The sequence below is a fragment of the Oncorhynchus nerka genome, linkage group LG6, assembly GCF_034236695.1.
Source record: "Oncorhynchus nerka isolate Pitt River linkage group LG6, Oner_Uvic_2.0, whole genome shotgun sequence".
Taxonomy (NCBI): Eukaryota; Metazoa; Chordata; class Actinopteri; order Salmoniformes; family Salmonidae; genus Oncorhynchus; species Oncorhynchus nerka.
Window position 1 is genome coordinate 7,538,526 of NC_088401.1, and position 20,341 is coordinate 7,558,866.

At 43.6% G+C, this 20,341-nt stretch overlaps 1 protein-coding gene across 2 annotated transcripts in view; it reads left to right on the top strand.

Annotated features, from left to right (window-relative positions):
* Positions 1-1,490: 1,490 nt before the first annotated feature.
* LOC115128017 (translocating chain-associated membrane protein 1-like 1) overlaps positions 1,491-20,341 on the top strand; it is a 42,465-nt gene continuing 23,614 nt past the window's right edge. For both annotated transcript variants that reach the window (XM_065019246.1, XM_065019245.1), the window contains exon 1: positions 1,491-1,796. In XM_065019246.1, coding sequence (XP_064875318.1) covers positions 1,674-1,796 — 123 coding nt within the window. In that variant the 5' untranslated portion in view covers positions 1,491-1,673. The remainder of the gene's footprint in view (positions 1,797-20,341) is intronic.

The following is a 20,341-nucleotide window of genomic DNA, read 5'->3' on the forward strand; positions in this document are numbered from 1 at the left end:
GGTAGCAAGTTTTAAGTTCCTCGGCATACACATCACAGACAAACTGAATTGGTCCACTCACACTGACAGCGTCGTGAAGAAGGCGCAGCAGCGCCTCTTCAACCTCAGGAGGCTGAAGAAATTTGGCTTGTCACCAAAAGCACTCACAAACTTCTACAGATGCACAATCGAGAGCATCCTGGCGGGCTGTATCACCGCCTGGTACGGCAACTGCTCCGCCCTCAACCGTAAGGCTCTCCAGAGGGTAGTGAGGTCTGCACAACGCATCACTGGGGGCAAACTACCTGCCCTCCAGGACACCTACACCACTCGATGTTACAGGAAGGCCATAAAGATCATCAAGGACATCAACCACCCGAACCACTGCCTGTTCACCCCGCTATCATCCAGAAGGCGAGGTCAGTACAGGTGCATCAAAGCTGGGACCGAGAGACTGAAAAACAGCTTCTATCTCAAGGCCATCAGACTGTTAAACAGCCACCACTAACATTGAGTGGCTGCTTCCAACACACTGTCATTGACACTGACCCAACTCCAGCCACTTTAATAATGGGAATTGATGGGAAATGATGTAAATATATCACTAGCCACTTTAAACAATGCTACCTTATATAATGTTACTTACCCTACATTATTCATCTCATATGCATACGTATATACTGTACTCTACATCATCGACTGCATCCTTATGTAATACATGTATCACTAGCCACTTTAACTATGCCACTTTGTTTACTTTGTCTACATACTCATCTCATATGTATATACTGTACTCGATACCATCTACTGTATGCTGCTCTGTACCATCACTCATTCATATATCCTTATGTACATATTCTTTATCCCCTTACACTGTATAAGACAGTAGTTTTGGAATTGTTAGTTAGATTACTTGTTGGTTATCACTGCATTGTCGGAACTAGAAGCACAAGCATTTCGCTACACTCGCATTAACATCTGCTAACCATGTGTATGTGACAAATAAAATTTGATTTGATTTGATTTTGATTTGATTTGATATGGCCGTGTGGGAACACTAACCCTATAAAGGTGTGTAGTAATTTAACATTTTAATATGAAAGATATCTTCCTTATGTTTTCATTTGTATTTTTTGTAAAGTTCAGAACTAGCATTGGGGCTCTTGACAAAACACCCCTGGTCATAAGATCATTAAAAGGCACTAAAAAGATATGTTGAGTCTATGAACGGTACGGGCTAGTATTCATCATGCTCCCTCTATGCAAAATAACATGCATGGGTTGTCTTTTTATCACTTATCCAGAAAATCCTGTTAACGGTTTCGATTTAATATCTCTTATCCAGTCGATCTTAAAAAATGGTTTCGATTGACTATCACCTGTCGGGGTTGTGAAGAGGAAGGCACGTAAAACCAACGGTCTCTGCACTCCAGACATGTAGGGGGCGGTAAACCGCACCGCTCTACCGACGACGCGCGTCGGCTGAGATCCTCCCACAAGAAGAAGAGCAGCTCGCTAGAGTCATTTGCTGACCCGTGTTTGAGTGAGAGAGAGGAGCAGGAGGGAGACTGGCTTGCGTTAAGAGCTGACGAAGACGGACAGATAACAATACCGAATACTTGGTCATATCTATTCACTCTCTGCTTTTGAGTTGCGCCGGTCGCTAAAAGTTCCCGTTTTGGAAGCCGTCCAAAATGGGGTTCCGCAAAAAGACCAACAAGAACCCGCCGGTGTTGAGCCATGAGTTTATCATCCAGAACCATGCAGATATTGTTTCCTGTGTTGCTATGGTGTTCCTCCTCGGGTTGATGTTTGAGGTAGGTCTAGTCCACATGTTCGAGGGGTCTGGGGTGCAATAAGAACTAAGCTTTCCAAATAATGTGACTCGTAAAGCTACGACGTGTCAACTCAACTGGGGAGAGAAGAAGAGGCTGAACTGTCACGTCAGCCTCTAGAAAGTGGACATGGTTGCTCAACTCCCCTATGTCTCTTTCTCTAGTGATGAATCCATAGTGTCTCTATTGTCGTGTCTTTGAGTTGAAAAGGCGTGTAGTGGCCTACTGTTATTATAGCTGTACAACTGACCACCATTTCCACATGGTTCCTTTTCTAGTCTAGGAGCCACTTGTAAAATTAGAAATAATTTGGTATACCTCGCATTGCAATCTTTGTGGTAGCAACTGGAACGCTAAATAGATTCTGAGATTGTAACATTTAAGCGGCTAACGTTACAATGTTGCAGTTTCGCTGGATACAATATTGTGCAAGAAAGACAGTCCAGCGTGGATACTTTTACTAGTGTTCTGCCAGCAGCACAAATAACGACGTCACGTAAGGTCTGGTAATGAGAGAACCTTCAAAATAAAAGCCCACCTTTCGAAACGTTGGCTAAATTCAAAAGATGGACACTTAAAAAAATATATATATATTGTGCCAACAAGAAAAGGCAATTGGTCATTTTTGAAAACAAATATGGTTTTAACATTTTTTTTTAAATCTGACTAATATTGAAAGGATATGTTGGCAGTGAAATGAGAATATTGGCTTGTAGAGAGACCTTTTCTAACTGTCTGATAAACTGGGGTGGAAAATACTCTGCAAGGTCTTACTAACCAAATGTGTAGTTTGAGTACATAGAAGGCAGTGAAAACACAGCATTGCTTCAACAGAGGCTTCAAAACAGCGATATGTGTGACAAAATCAAATCAAATGTATTTATAAAGCCCTTTGTACATCAGCTGATATCTCAAAGTGCTGTACAGAAACACAGCCTAAAACCCCAAACAGCAAGCAATGCAGGTGTAGAAGCACGGTGGCTAGGAAAAACTCCCTAGAAAGGCCAGAGCCTAGGAAGAAACCTAGAGAAGAACCAGGCTCTGAGGGGTGGCCAGTCCTCTTCTGTCTGTGCCGGGTGGAGATTATAACAGAACATGGCCAAGATGTTCAAATGTTCATAAATGACCAGCAGGGTCAAATAATAATAATCATAGTAGTTGTCGAGGGTGCAACAGGACAGCACCTCAGGAGTACATGTCAGTTGGCTTTTCATAGCCGATCATTGAGAGTATTTATACCGCTCCTGCTGTCTCTAGAGAGTTGAAAACAGCAGGTCTGGGACAGGTAGCACGTCCAGTGAACAAGTCAGGGTTCCATAGCCGCAGGCAGAACAGTTGAAACTGGAGCAGCAGCACGACCAGGTGGACTGGGGACAGCAAGGAGTCATCATGCCAGGTAGTCCTGAGGCATGGTCCTAGGGCTCAGGGCCCCCGAGAGAGAGAAATAGAGAATTAGAGAGAGCATACTTAAATTCACACTGGAGAAATACTCCAGATATAACAGACTGACCCTGACACAAACTACTGCAGCATAAATACTGGAGGCTGAGACAGGAGGGGTCAGGAGACACTGTGGCCCCATCTGACGATACCCCCTGACAGAGCCAAACAGGCAGGATATAACCCCACCCACTTTGCCAAAGCACAGCCCCCACACCACAAGAGGGATATCTTCAACCACCAACTTACCATCCTGAGACAAGGCCGAGTATAGCCCACAAAGATCTCCACCACGGCACAACCCAAGGGGGGGCGCCAACCCAGACAGGAAGACCACGTCAGCGACTCAACCCACTCAAGTGACACACCCCTCCTAGAGACGGCATGGAAGAGCCCCAGTAAGCCAGTGACTCGGCCCCTGTAATAGGGTTAGAGGCAGAGAATCCCAGTGGAAAGAGGGGAACCGGCCAGGCAGAGACAGCAAGGGCGATTCGTTGCTCCAGAGCCTTTCAGTTCACCTTCACACTCCTGGGCCAGACTACACGCAATCATTTGACCCACTGAAGAGATGAGTCTTCAATAAAGACTAGGAGGCCTGCGTCTTGTGACCGTAGCGTGTTTGTAGGTATATATGTCAGGACCAAATCGGAAAGATCGATAGGAGCAAGCCCATGCAATGTTTTGTACGTTAGCAGTAAAACCTTGAAATCAGCCCTTGCCTTAACAGGAAGCCAGTGTAGGGAGGCTAGCACTGGAGTAATATGATATGGTTCTAGTCAGGAGGATAACATGGTATGATAATATGGTTCTAGTCAGGATTCTAGCAGCCGTATTTAGCACTAACTGAAGTTTATTTAATGCTTTATCCGGGTAGCCGGAAAGTAGAGCATTGCAGTAGTCTAACCTAGAAGTGACAAAAGCATGGATACATTTTTCTGCATCAATTTTTGGACAGAAAATGTCTGATCTTTGCAGTGTTACGCAGATGGAAAAAAGCTGTCCTTGAAACAATCTTGATATGTTCGTCAAAAGAGAGATCAGGGTCCAGAGTAACGCCGAGGTCCTTCACAGTTTTACACCTTGAGGAGATACAGACAAGATATCCTCAACCGTTTTGGAGCCAAATAAACAAGTTAGGACCCAAACGACATAAGAAAATTCCAATGGAAGAGCAGGGACTGTCCCCAGTCCACTTGACCGTGCTGCTGCTCCAGTTTCAACTTCCACCTGACCGTGCTGCTGTTCCAGTTTCAACTTCCACCTGACCGTGCTGCTGCTCCAGTTTCAACTTCCACCTGACCGTGCTGCTGCTCCAGTTTCAACTTCCACCTGACCGTGCTGCTGCTCCAGTTTCAACTTCCACCTGACCGTGCTGCTGCTCCAGTTTCAACTGTTCTGCCCTATTATTATTCGACCATGCTGGTCATTTATGAACATTTGAACATCTTGGCCATGTTCTGTTATAATCTCCACCCAGCACAGCCAGAAGAGGACTGGCCACCCCACATAGCCTGGTTCCTCTCTAGGTTTCTTCCTAGGTTTTGGCCTTTCTAGGGAGTTTTTCCTAGCCACCGTGCTTCTACACCTGCATTGCTTGCTGTTTGGGATTTTAGGCTGGGTTTCTGTACAGCACTTTGAGATATCAGCTGATGTACGAAGGGCTTTATAAATACATTTGATTTGATTTGGGTACTTAAGGAGTTTGCTAGTTTGTTCTCAGGAAACGAAAAAGGTGGCATATTTTGAGGAAGAATTTGATAAAGGCATATGTTCCCTGAGAACTAAAAATGGAGCCCACTTTTATGCATGTATCCTGTACTTAATGAGGAGCTGTCTGCGGCAGACGTTAACCTGTAGTGACGCCCAGCCCGTGAACGGGACCGTTATCATCATCTGACACCAAGAGGTTAAGGTGATTGACGCTGCGAAAAAATGGGAAAGCGTGTGGCATTTATGAGCTGCCGAATGAAGTTTTAAAATGCCCTAAATTAATTGACCTCCTATATGATTTTCTTCAAATGTGTTTTTGAGTTCAGTATACTGCCATCCACTGGGTATGAGTCTATAGTGTATGAGTTCAGTATACTGCCATCCACTTGGTATGAGTCTATAGTGTATGAGTTCAGTATACTGCCATCCACTGGGTATGAGTCTATAGTGTATGAGTTCAGTATACTGCCATCCACTTGGTATGAGTCTATAGTGTATGAGTTCAGTATACTGCCATCCACTGGGTATGAGTCTATAGTGAATGATTTCAGTATACTGCCATCTACTGGGTATGAGTCTATAGTGAATGAGTTCAGTATACTGCCATCCACTGGGTATGAGTCTATAGTGTATGAGTTCAGTATACTGCCATCTACTGGGTATGAGTCTATAGTGAAGGAGTTCAGTATACTGCCATCCACTGGGTATGAGTCTATAGTGAAGGAGTTCAGTATACTGCGATCCACTGGGTATGAGTCTATAGTGAAGGAGTTCAGTATACTGCGATCCACTTGGTATGAGTCTATAGTGAATGAGTACACCATACTGCCCCATCCACTTGGTATGAGTCTATAGTGAATTCCATTCCCAAATCTTCAAATAATGAAGAGTACCACTGAACTATAGAGGCATATGTTTAATAAGTCCGATCTATAAATGATATTTATCCATATTCATCCATCCTCCAATAGGCTGATCTTTTTGAGGATCAAAACATTCTGGTGGAAGAACAAAATGTTTTTCATAAATCTAGAGCCTGTACAGATCATCTCTTTTCAGTCGGTACAATAATCAGAAATAGACTACGTGAAGAGAAACCTACTTTTGCACGTTTCATTGATTTCCAGAAAGCAATTTGATTTAGTAAATGGGGGATATTTTAGCCTATAGTTTGTTAAAAGACAGGGGGGTTGATGGGACATTTTTATCAAGCAATCCAGTCGTTTTACAAAGTACCAATTGCGTGTGTGCGTGTTAATGAATACCGTACCGATTGGGTTCCCCACAACCTCGGGTGACTTTGTTTGCTTTGTTTTATAAATGATTTGGCAAAAGAAATGAAACAGTCAAATATTGGAGAAAGATATGATGAGTATCTTTTTATAACATATTATTCTGATGTCAGAAACTGAAAAGACCTGCAGAAAATGTAATTATGTGCAGTCAGTTGGTGTAAAAGATGGAGACTCGTGTTCAACCAGACAGAAACACAGATAATGTCTTGGTGGTAAAGAGACTCGTGTTCAACCAGACTAAAACACAGATAATGTCTTGGTGTTAAAGAGACTCATGTTCAACCAGACTAAAACACAGATAATGTCTTGGTGGTAAAGATGGAGACTCATGTTCAACCAGACTAAAACACAGATAATGTCTTGGTGTTAAAGATGGAGACTCATGTTCAACCAGACTGAAACACAGATAATGTCTTGGTGGTAAAGATGGAGACTCATGATCAACCAGACTAAAACACAGATAATGTCTTGGTGTAAAAGAGACTCATGTTCAACCAGACTAAAACACAGATAATGTCTTGGTGTTAAAGAGACTCATGTTCAACCAGACAGAAACACAGATAATGTCTTGGTGTTAAAGAGACTCATGTTCAACCAGACTAAAACACAGATAATGTCTTGGTGGTAAAGATGGAGACTCGTGTTCAACCAGACAGAAACACAGATAATGTCTTGGTGTAAAAGAGACTCATGATCAACCAGACTAAAACACAGATAATGTCTTGGTGTTAAAGATGGAGACTCATGTTCAACCAGACTAAAACACAGATAATGTCTTGGTGTAAAAGAGACTCATGTTCAACCAGACTAAAACACAGATAATGTCTTGGTGTTAAAGAGACTCATGATCAACCAGACAGAAACACAGATAATGTCTTGGTGGTAAAGATGGAGACTCATGATCAACCAGACTAAAACACAGATAATGTCTTGGTGTTAAAGAGACTCATGATCAACCAGACTAAAACACAGATAATGACTTGGTGTTAAAGAGACTCATGATCAACCAGACAGAAACACAGATAATGTCTTGGTGGTAAAGATGGAGACTCGTGTTCAACCAGACAGAAACACAGATAATGTCTTGGTGTAAAAGAGACTCATGATCAACCAGACTAAAACACAGATAATGTCTTGGTGTTAAAGAGACTCATGATCAACCAGACAGAAACACAGATAATGTCTTGGTGTAAAAGAGACTCATGATCAACCAGACTAAAACACAGATAATGTCTTGGTGTAAAAGATGGAGACTGAAACAGGTCAGATCAGGGATATTGCCTCTGCGTATTGAAACGGGTCAGATCAGGGATATTGTCTCAGGTCAGATCAGGGATATTGTCTCTGCGTATTGAAACGGGTCAGATCAGGGATATTGTCTCTGCGTATTGAAACGGGTCAGATCAGGGATATTGTCTCTGCGTATTGAAACGGGTCAGATCAGGGATATTGTCTCTGCGTATTGAAACGGGTCAGATCAGGGATATTGTCTCTGCGTATTGAAACGGGTCAGATCAGGGATATTGCCTCTGCGTATTGAAACGGGTCAGATCAGGGATATTGTCTCTGCGTATTGAGACGGGTCAGATCAGGGATATTGTCTCTGCGTATTGAAACGGGTCAGATCAGGGATATTGTCTCTGCGTATTGAAACGGGTCAGATCAGGGATATTGTCTCTGCGTATTGAGACGGGTCAGATCAGGGATATTGTCTCTGCGTATTGAAACGGGTCAGATCAGGGATATTGTCTCTGCGTATTGAAACGGGTCAGATCAGGGATATTGTCTCTGCGTATTGAAACGGGTCAGATCAGGGATATTGTCTCTGCGTATTGAAACGGGTCAGATCAGGGATATTGTCTCTGCGTATTGAAACGGGTCAGATCAGGGATATTGTCTCTGCGTATTGAGACGGGTCAGATCAGGGATATTGTCTCTGCGTATTGAAACGGGTCAGATCAGGGATATTGTCTCTGCGTATTGAAACGGGTCAGATCAGGGATATTGTCTCTGCGTATTGAAACGGGTCAGATCAGGGATATTGTCTCTGCGTATTGAAACGGGTCAGATCAGGGATATTGTCTCTGCGTATTGAAACGGGTCAGATCAGGGATATTGTCTCAGGTCAGATCAGGGATATTGTCTCAGGTCAGATCAGGGATATTGTCTCTGCGTATTGAAACGGGTCAGATCAGGGATATTGTCTCTGCGTATTGAAACGGGTCAGATCAGGGATATTGCCTCTGCGTATTGAAACGGGTCAGATCAGGGATATTGTCTCAGGTCAGATCAGGGATATTGTCTCTGCGTATTGAAACGGGTCAGATCAGGGATATTGTCTCTGCGTATTGAAACGGGTCAGATCAGGGATATTGTCTCTGCGTATTGAAACGGGTCAGATCAGGGATATTGCCTCTGCGTATTGAAACGGGTCAGATCAGGGATATTGCCTCTGCGTATTGAAACGGGTCAGATCAGGGATATTGTCTCTGCGTATTGAAACGGGTCAGATCAGGGATATTGTCTCTGCGTATTGAAACGGGTCAGATCAGGGATATTGTCTCTGCGTATTGAAACGGGTCAGATCAGGGATATTGTCTCTGCGTATTGAGACGGGTCAGATCAGGGATATTGTCTCTGCGTATTGAAACGGGTCAGATCAGGGATATTGTCTCTGCGTATTGAAACGGGTCAGATCAGGGATATTGTCTCTGCGTATTGAAACGGGTCAGATCAGGGATATTGTCTCTGTGTATTGAAACGGGTCAGATCAGGGATATTGTCTCTGCGTATTGAAACGGGTCAGATCAGGGATATTGTCTCAGGTCAGATCAGGGATATTGTCTCTGCGTATTGAAACGGGTCAGATCAGGGATATTGCCTCTGCGTATTGAAACTGGTATTGTGGTGAAACGGAAGAGGAAAGACTATGTAACTATTGTGACCTCCAAGAAATTGAGAATGAAATGCATTTTATCCCCTATTGCCCTTTCTACCACTATATACACTTGCTCTTATTCCAGAAAGCACAGCAGATATACCCTGGTATTATGTGGCTGAGTGATGAGACAGACCACCAGATACACCCTGGTATTATGTAGCTGAGTGATGAGACAGACTACCAGATACCTGTATACCCTGGCATTATGTGGCTGAGAGACGAGGAGACAGACCACCAGATATACCCTGGTATTATGTGGCTGAGAGATGAGGAGACAGACCACCAGATATACCCTGGTATTATGTGGCTGAGCGATGAGACAGACCACCAGATATACCCTGGTATTATGTGGCTGAGCGATGAGACAGACCACCAGATATACCCTGGTATTATGTGGCTGAGTGATGAGGAGACAGACCACCAGATACACCCTGGTATTATGTAGCTGAGAGATGAGGAGACAGACCACCAGATATACCCTGGTATTATGTGGCTGAGTGATGAGACAGACCACCAGATATACCCTGGTATTATGTGGCTGAGTGAGGAGACAGACCACCAGATATACCCTGGTATTATGTGGCTGAGTGATGAGACAGACCACCAGATATACCCTGGTATTATGTGGCTGAGTGAGGAGACAGACCACCAGATATACCCTGGTATTATGTGGCTGAGTGAGGAGACAGACCACCAGATATACCCTGGTATTATGTGGCTGAGTGATGAGACAGACCACCAGATATACCCTGGTATTATGTGGCTGAGTGAGGAGACAGACCACCAGATATACCCTGGTATTATGTGGCTGAGTGAGGAGACAGACCACCAGATATACCCTGGTATTATGTGGCTGAGTGAGGAGACAGACCACCAGATATACCCTGGTATTATGTGGCTGAGTGAGGAGACAGACCACCAGATATACCCTGGTATTATGTGGCTGAGTGAGGAGACAGACCACCAGATATACCCTGGTATTATGTGGCTGAGTGATGAGACAGACCACCAGATATACCCTGGTATTATGTGGCTGAGTGATGAGACAGACCACCAGATATACCCTGGTATTATGTGGCTGAGTGAGGAGACAGACCACCAGATATACCCTGGTATTATGTGGCTGAGTGATGAGACAGACCACCAGATATACCCTGGTATTATGTGGCTGAGTGAGGAGACAGACCACCAGATATACCCTGGTATTATGTGGCTGAGTGAGGAGACAGACCACCAGATATACCCTGGTATTATGTGGCTGAGTGATGAGTAGACAGACCACCAGATATACCCTGGTATTATGTGGCTGAGTGAGGAGACAGACCACCAGATATACCCTGGTATTATGTGGCTGAGTGAGGAGACAGACCACCAGATATACCCTGGTATTATGTGGCTGAGTGAGGAGACAGACCACCAGATATACCCTGGTATTATGTGGCTGAGTGAGGAGACAGACCACCAGATATACCCTGGTATTATGTGGCTGAGTGAGGAGACAGACCACCAGATATATCCTGGTATTATGTGGCTGAGTGATGAGACAGACCACCAGATATACCCTGGTATTATGTGGCTGAGTGAGGAGACAGACCACCAGATATACCCTGGTATTATGTGGCTGAGTGAGGAGACAGACCACCAGATATACCCTGGTATTATGTGGCTGAGTGATGAGGAGACAGACCACCAGATATACCCTGGTATTATGTGGCTGAGTGATGAGGAGACAGACCACCAGATATACCCTGGTATTATGTGGCTGAGTGATGAGACAGACCACCAGATATACCCTGGTATTATGTGGCTGAGTGATGAGACAGACCACCAGATATACCCTGGTATTATGTGGCTGAGTGATGAGACAGACCACCAGATATACCCTGGTATTATGTGGCTGAGTGAGGAGACAGACCACCAGATATACCCTGGTATTATGTGGCTGAGTGAGGAGACAGACCACCAGATATACCCTGGTATTATGTGGCTGAGTGATGAGGAGACAGACCACCAGATATACCCTGGTATTATGTGGCTGAGTGAGGAGACAGACCACCAGATATACCCTGGTATTATGTGGCTGAGTGAGGAGACAGACCACCAGATATACCCTGGTATTATGTGGCTGAGTGATGAGACAGACCACCAGATATACCCTGGTATTATGTGGCTGAGTGATGAGACAGACCACCAGATATACCCTGGTATTATGTGGCTGAGTGAGGAGACAGACCACCAGATATACCCTGGTATTATGTGGCTGAGTGAGGAGACAGACCACCAGATATACCCTGGTATTATGTGGCTGAGTGATGAGGAGACAGACCACCAGATATACCCTGGTATTATGTGGCTGAGTGATGAGGAGACAGACCACCAGATATACCCTGGTATTATGTGGCTGAGTGATGAGACAGACCACCAGATATACCCTGGTATTATGTGGCTGAGTGATGAGACAGACCACCAGATATACCCTGGTATTATGTGGCTGAGTGATGAGGAGACAGACCACCAGATATACCCTGGTATTATGTGGCTGAGTGATGAGGAGACAGACCACCAGATATACCCTGGTATTATGTGGCTGAGTGATGAGGAGACAGACCACCAGATATACCCTGGTATTATGTGGCTGAGTGATGAGGAGACAGACCACCAGATATACCCTGGTATTATGTGGCTGAGTGATGAGGAGACAGACCACCAGATATACCCTGGTATTGTGTGGCTGAGTGATGAGGAGACAGACCACCAGATATACCCTGGTATTATGTGGCTGAGTGATGAGGAGACAGACCACCAGATATACCCTGGTATTATGTGGCTGAGTGATGAGACAGACCACCAGATATACCCTGGTATTATGTGGCTGAGTGATGAGTAGACAGACCACCAGATATACCCTGGTATTATGTGGCTGAGTGATGAGACAGACCACCAGATATACCCTGGTATTATGTGGCTGAGTGATGAGGAGACAGACCACCAGATATACCCTGGTATTATGTGGCTGAGTGATGAGACAGACCACCAGATATACCCTGGTATTATGTGGCTGAGTGATGAGACAGACCACCAGATATACCCTGGTATTATGTGGCTGAGTGAGGAGACAGACCACCAGATATACCCTGGTATTATGTGGCTGAGTGAGGAGACAGACCACCAGATATACCCTGGTATTATGTGGCTGAGTGATGAGACAGACCACCAGATATACCCTGGTATTATGTGGCTGAGTGATGAGGAGACAGACCACCAGATATACCCTGGTATTATGTGGCTGAGTGATGAGGAGACAGACCACCAGATATACCCTGGTATTATGTGGCTGAGTGATGAGGAGACAGACCACCAGATATACCCTGGTATTATGTGGCTGAGTGATGAGGAGACAGACCACCAGATATACCCTGGTATTATGTGGCTGAGTGAGGAGACAGACCACCAGATATACCCTGGTATTATGTGGCTGAGTGAGGAGACAGACCACCAGATATACCCTGGTATTATGTGGCTGAGTGAGGAGACAGACCACCAGATATACCCTGGTATTATGTGGCTGAGTGATGAGACAGACCACCAGATATACCCTGGTATTATGTGGCTGAGTGATGAGACAGACCACCAGATATACCCTGGTATTATGTGGCTGAGTGAGGAGACAGACCACCAGATATACCCTGGTATTATGTGGCTGAGTGATGAGACAGACCACCAGATATACCCTGGTATTATGTGGCTGAGTGAGGAGACAGACCACCAGATATACCCTGGTATTATGTGGCTGAGTGAGGAGACAGACCACCAGATATACCCTGGTATTATGTGGCTGAGTGATGAGTAGACAGACCACCAGATATACCCTGGTATTATGTGGCTGAGTGAGGAGACAGACCACCAGATATACCCTGGTATTATGTGGCTGAGTGAGGAGACAGACCACCAGATATACCCTGGTATTATGTGGCTGAGTGAGGAGACAGACCACCAGATATACCCTGGTATTATGTGGCTGAGTGAGGAGACAGACCACCAGATATACCCTGGTATTATGTGGCTGAGTGAGGAGACAGACCACCAGATATATCCTGGTATTATGTGGCTGAGTGATGAGACAGACCACCAGATATACCCTGGTATTATGTGGCTGAGTGAGGAGACAGACCACCAGATATACCCTGGTATTATGTGGCTGAGTGAGGAGACAGACCACCAGATATACCCTGGTATTATGTGGCTGAGTGATGAGGAGACAGACCACCAGATATACCCTGGTATTATGTGGCTGAGTGATGAGGAGACAGACCACCAGATATACCCTGGTATTATGTGGCTGAGTGATGAGACAGACCACCAGATATACCCTGGTATTATGTGGCTGAGTGATGAGACAGACCACCAGATATACCCTGGTATTATGTGGCTGAGTGATGAGACAGACCACCAGATATACCCTGGTATTATGTGGCTGAGTGAGGAGACAGACCACCAGATATACCCTGGTATTATGTGGCTGAGTGAGGAGACAGACCACCAGATATACCCTGGTATTATGTGGCTGAGTGATGAGGAGACAGACCACCAGATATACCCTGGTATTATGTGGCTGAGTGAGGAGACAGACCACCAGATATACCCTGGTATTATGTGGCTGAGTGAGGAGACAGACCACCAGATATACCCTGGTATTATGTGGCTGAGTGATGAGACAGACCACCAGATATACCCTGGTATTATGTGGCTGAGTGATGAGACAGACCACCAGATATACCCTGGTATTATGTGGCTGAGTGAGGAGACAGACCACCAGATATACCCTGGTATTATGTGGCTGAGTGAGGAGACAGACCACCAGATATACCCTGGTATTATGTGGCTGAGTGATGAGGAGACAGACCACCAGATATACCCTGGTATTATGTGGCTGAGTGATGAGGAGACAGACCACCAGATATACCCTGGTATTATGTGGCTGAGTGATGAGTAGACAGACCACCAGATATACCCTGGTATTATGTGGCTGAGTGATGAGACAGACCACCAGATATACCCTGGTATTATGTGGCTGAGTGATGAGACAGACCACCAGATATACCCTGGTATTATGTGGCTGAGTGATGAGGAGACAGACCACCAGATATACCCTGGTATTATGTGGCTGAGTGATGAGGAGACAGACCACCAGATATACCCTGGTATTATGTGGCTGAGTGATGAGGAGACAGACCACCAGATATACCCTGGTATTATGTGGCTGAGTGATGAGGAGACAGACCACCAGATATACCCTGGTATTATGTGGCTGAGTGATGAGGAGACAGACCACCAGATATACCCTGGTATTGTGTGGCTGAGTGATGAGGAGACAGACCACCAGATATACCCTGGTATTATGTGGCTGAGTGATGAGGAGACAGACCACCAGATATACCCTGGTATTATGTGGCTGAGTGATGAGACAGACCACCAGATATACCCTGGTATTATGTGGCTGAGTGATGAGTAGACAGACCACCAGATATACCCTGGTATTATGTGGCTGAGTGATGAGACAGACCACCAGATATACCCTGGTATTATGTGGCTGAGTGATGAGGAGACAGACCACCAGATATACCCTGGTATTATGTGGCTGAGTGATGAGACAGACCACCAGATATACCCTGGTATTATGTGGCTGAGTGATGAGACAGACCACCAGATATACCCTGGTATTATGTGGCTGAGTGAGGAGACAGACCACCAGATATACCCTGGTATTATGTGGCTGAGTGAGGAGACAGACCACCAGATATACCCTGGTATTATGTGGCTGAGTGATGAGACAGACCACCAGATATACCCTGGTATTATGTGGCTGAGTGATGAGGAGACAGACCACCAGATATACCCTGGTATTATGTGGCTGAGTGATGAGGAGACAGACCACCAGATATACCCTGGTATTATGTGGCTGAGTGATGAGGAGACAGACCACCAGATATACCCTGGTATTATGTGGCTGAGTGATGAGGAGACAGACCACCAGATATACCCTGGTATTATGTGGCTGAGTGATGAGGAGACAGACCACCAGATATACCCTGGTATTATGTGGCTGAGTGATGAGACAGACCACCAGATATACCCTGGTATTATGTGGCTGAGTGATGAGACAGACCACCAGATATACCCTGGTATTATGTGGCTGAGTGATGAGTAGACAGACCACCAGATATACCCTGGTATTATGTGGCTGAGTGATGAGACAGACCACCAGATATACCCTGGTATTATGTGGCTGAGTGATGAGACAGACCACCAGATATACCCTGGTATTATGTGGCTGAGTGATGAGGAGACAGACCACCAGATATACCCTGGTATTATGTGGCTGAGTGATGAGACAGACCACCAGATATACCCTGGTATTATGTGGCTGAGTGATGAGACAGACCACCAGATATACCCTGGTATTATGTGGCTGAGTGAGGAGACAGACCACCAGATATACCCTGGTATTATGTGGCTGAGTGATGAGACAGACCACCAGATATACCCTGGTATTATGTGGCTGAGTGAGGAGACAGACCACCAGATATACCCTGGTATTATGTGGCTGAGTGAGGAGACAGACCACCAGATATACCCTGGTATTATGTGGCTGAGTGAGGAGACAGACCCCCAGATATACCCTGGTATTATGTGGCTGAGTGATGAGGAGACAGACCACCAGATATACCCTGGTATTATGTGGCTGAGTGAGGAGACAGACCACCAGATATACCCTGGTATTATGTGGCTGAGTGATGAGACAGACCACCAGATATACCCTGGTATTATGTGGCTGAGTGATGAGACAGACCACCAGATATACCCTGGTATTATGTGGCTGAGTGATGAGACAGACCACCAGATATACCCTGGTATTATGTGGCTGAGTGATGAGACAGACCACCAGATATACCCTGGTATTATGTGGCTGAGTGATGAGACAGACCACCAGATATACCCTGGTATTATGTGGCTGAGTGATGAGACAGACCACCAGATATACCCTGGTATTATGTGGCTGAGTGATGAGACAGACCACCAGATATACCCTGGTATTATGTGGCTGAGTGATGAGACAGACCACCAGATATACCCTGGTATTATGTGGCTGAGTGATGAGACAGACCACCAGATATACCCTGGTATTATGTGGCTGAGTGAGGAGACAGACCACCAGATATACCCTGGTATTATGTGGCTGAGTGATGAGACAGACCACCAGATATACCCTGGTATTATGTGGCTGAGTGATGAGTAGAAATTTAAGAAGAAAAAAAATAGTCTGTTGTTTATTTCCGTTTGCAGAATATTTAGATAAAGCCTGGAATAAAAGACCTAATAATTACATGAATAAGATATTTAGCTTCTATGTGGTAGTGTGTGTGTGTGTGTGAAGGCTTGTCTTTCACGTGAATTTTCTCTTTGTGCCAGACTGGGTTCATTTTTCTGTATTTATATACACAATTGAAGTCTGAAGTTTACATACACTTTAGGTTGGAGTCATTAAAACTAGTTTACATACACTTTAGGTTGGAGTCATTAAAACTAGTTTACATACACTTGGGTTGGAGTCATTAAAACTAGTTTACATACACTTAGGTTGGAGTCATTAAAACTAGTTTACACACACTTAGGTTGGAGTCATTAAAACTAGTTTACATACACTTGGGTTGGAGTCATTAAAACTAGTTTACATACACTTGGGTTGGAGTCATTAAAACTAGTTTACATACACTTGGGTTGGAGTCATTAAAACTAGTTTACATACACTTAGGTTGGAGTCATTAAAACTAGTTTACATACACTTAGGTTGGAGTCATTAAAACTAGTTTACATACACTTAGGTTGGAGTCATTAAAACTAGTTTACATACACTTGGGTTGGAGTCATTAAAACTAGTTTACATACACTTGGGTTGGAGTCATTAAAACTAGTTTACAGACACTTGGGTTGGAGTCATTAAAACTAGTTTACATACACTTAGGTTGGAGTCATTAAAACTAGTTTACATACACTTAGGTTGGAGTCATTAAAACTAGTTTACATACACTTGGGTTGGAGTCATTAAAACTAGTTTACATACACTTGGGTTGGAGTCATTAAAACTAGTTTACATACACTTGGGTTGGAGTCATTAAAACTAGTTTACATACACTTAGGTTGGAGTCATTAAAACTAGTTTACATACACTTGGGTTGGAGTCATTAAAACTAGTTTACATACACTTGGGTTGGAGTCATTAAAACTAGTTTACATACACTTAGGTTGGAGTCATTAAAACTAGTTTACATACACTTAGGTTGGAGTCATTAAATCTAGTTTACACACACTTAGGTTGGAGTCATTAAAACTAGTTTACATACACTTAGGTTGGAGTCATTAAAACTAGTTTACATACACTTGGGTTGGAGTCATTAAAACTAGTTTACATACACTTGGGTTGGAGTCATTAAAACTAGTTTACATACACTTAGGTTGGAGTCATTAAAACTAGTTTACATACACTTAGGTTGGAGTCATTAAAACTAGTTTACATACACTTGGGTTGGAGTCATTAAAACTAGTTTACATACACTTGGGTTGGAGTCATTAAAACTAGTTTACATACACTTGGGTTGGAGTCATTAAAACTAGTTTACATACACTTGGGTTGGAGTCATTAAAACTAGTTTACATACACTTGGGTTGGAGTCATTAAAACTAGTTTACATACACTTGGGTTGGAGTCATTAAAACTAGTTTACATACACTTGGGTTGGAGTCATTAAAACTAGTTTACATACACTTGGGTTGGAGTCATTAAAACTAGTTTACATACACTTGGGTTGGAGTCATTAAAACTAGTTTACATACACTTGGGTTGGAGTCATTAAAACTGGTTTTCAACCACTCCACAAATTTCTTGTTAACAAACTATAGTTTTGGCAAGTCTGTTAGGACATCTACTTTGTGCATGACACAAGTAATTTTTTCAACAATTGTTTACAGACAGATTATTTCACTTATAATTCACTGTATAACAACAGAACAACAGTAAAGGACTGTGTGAAGATGCTGGAGGAAACGGGTACAAAAGTATCTCTATCCACAGTAAAACAAGTCCTTTATCGACATAACCTGAAAGGCCGCTCAACAAGGAAGAAGCCACTGTTCCAAAATCGTCATAAAAAAAGCCAGACAACGGTTTGCAACTGCACATGGGGACAAAGATTGTACTTTTTGGAGAAATGTCCTCTGGTCTGTTGAAACAAAAATAGAACTGTTTGGCCATAATGACCATCGTTATGTTTGGAGGAAAAAGGGGGAGGCTTACAAGCCGAAGAACACCATCCCAACCGTGAAGCATGGGGGTGGCAGCATCATGTGGGGTGCTTTGCTGCAGGAGGGACTGGTGCACTTCACAAAATAGATGGCATTGTGAGGCAGGAACATTATGTGGATATATTGAAGCAACATCTCAAGACATCAGTCAGGAAGTTAAAGCTTGGTTGCAAATTGGTCTTCCAAATGGACAATGACCCCAAGCATACTTCCAAAGTTGTGGCAAAATGGCTTAAGGACAACAAATTCAAGGTATTGGAGTGGCCATCACAAAGCCCTAACTTCAATCCTATAGAACATTTGCGGGCAGAACTGAAAAAGCGTGTGCGAGCATGGAGGCCTACAAACCTGACTCAGTTACACCAACTCTGTCAGGAGGAATGGACCAAAATTCATCCAACTTATTGTGGAAGGCTACCCGAAACATTTGCCTTTAAATTGTTTAACTTGGGTCAATGCTACCAAATACTAATTGAGGGTATGTAAACTTCTGACCCACTGGGAATGTGATGAAAGAAATAAAAGCTGAAATAAATCATTCTCTCTACTATTATTCTGACATTTCACATACTTAAAATAAAGTGGTGATCCTAACTGACCGAAGACGGGGAATTTTTACTAGGATTAAATGTCAGGAATTGTGAAACTGAGTTTACACGTATTTGGCTAAGGTGTATGTAAACTTCAGACTTCAACTGTATGTACATTATTTTACTGCTCTAGGGATATAATTATAGTTTGGATAACCTTATTTTACTATTACGTATTGATTTTTCTCCTTACATTTTTTTCACTCTTTATGTGATGCAGAGTAAACCGGCTGAAGAAATGTGAATTATTATGTTTGTTTATGTGTCAATTCATCCCACAAGGGGGATGGGTTGCCAACTAGGGATTTGACACTAAAATAAAATGTCATTCATTCATAAAATGTCAAATTCAGTCAGTGCAAGAAAGCCATGTAAAAGACTAAATAGTTGAACCAAGTCATATTTCAGGTTTTAAAAAAAGTTCTCTACAAACAAATCTGTATCCCATGTTCAGTCTATTAGCATATTGCTATTAGGGGAGGGGGGGTAGAACAAAGTGATGCTGGATATGAACAACGCAGTCCCCCTCCAAAACTACACATTTGCTTAGTAGAGACCCTACTGAGTACATCTCCACTTTAACTGAGCCGGGAAGAAAAGTTCTCTCTCCACAAGTCAAAGTACAGTCTATTACAGTGCAGTGGGTGGAGTCACCTACACGCTGTGTTAAACCTGTGTTAAACCTAGCACAAGAGACACATTTAAGTTTAGCAGGCTATTGAGTAATTCATATTCAACATATTTGTATTTTATTAAAAGTATATTTATTTAAATACAGCCTAGACAATAGCTTTCAACATACCAATATTTGTGAACTTTCAAAAATGTTGGTATGAAAACTCAAATTATCCATAAAAAAAAAAAAGGTGGTATCGATGCTGTGAAACAGTTGTACTGGACTAGTCTGCAAAAAAATATTCGATATTCCCAAAGTTTAGCATATCTTTGCAAAGGGACTCTTATTCTGAAGGGAGAAAAATCCTAGCTCGTCCTGCCAGCATAACATCCTGCTGCTAGGAGAACGGGGATGATTCTTCCTATGCGCAGATCAAGTGTTACGTGGCAATCACTGGGCGACCGTGAGCGCTGTCATCGTTTGTGGGTAACCCCCCCCCATTCATTAAAAAATCTAAAGTTATATTCTGTAAAAGTCCCAAGAATCGCAATTCATTTTACAAAGTGAACAGTTTA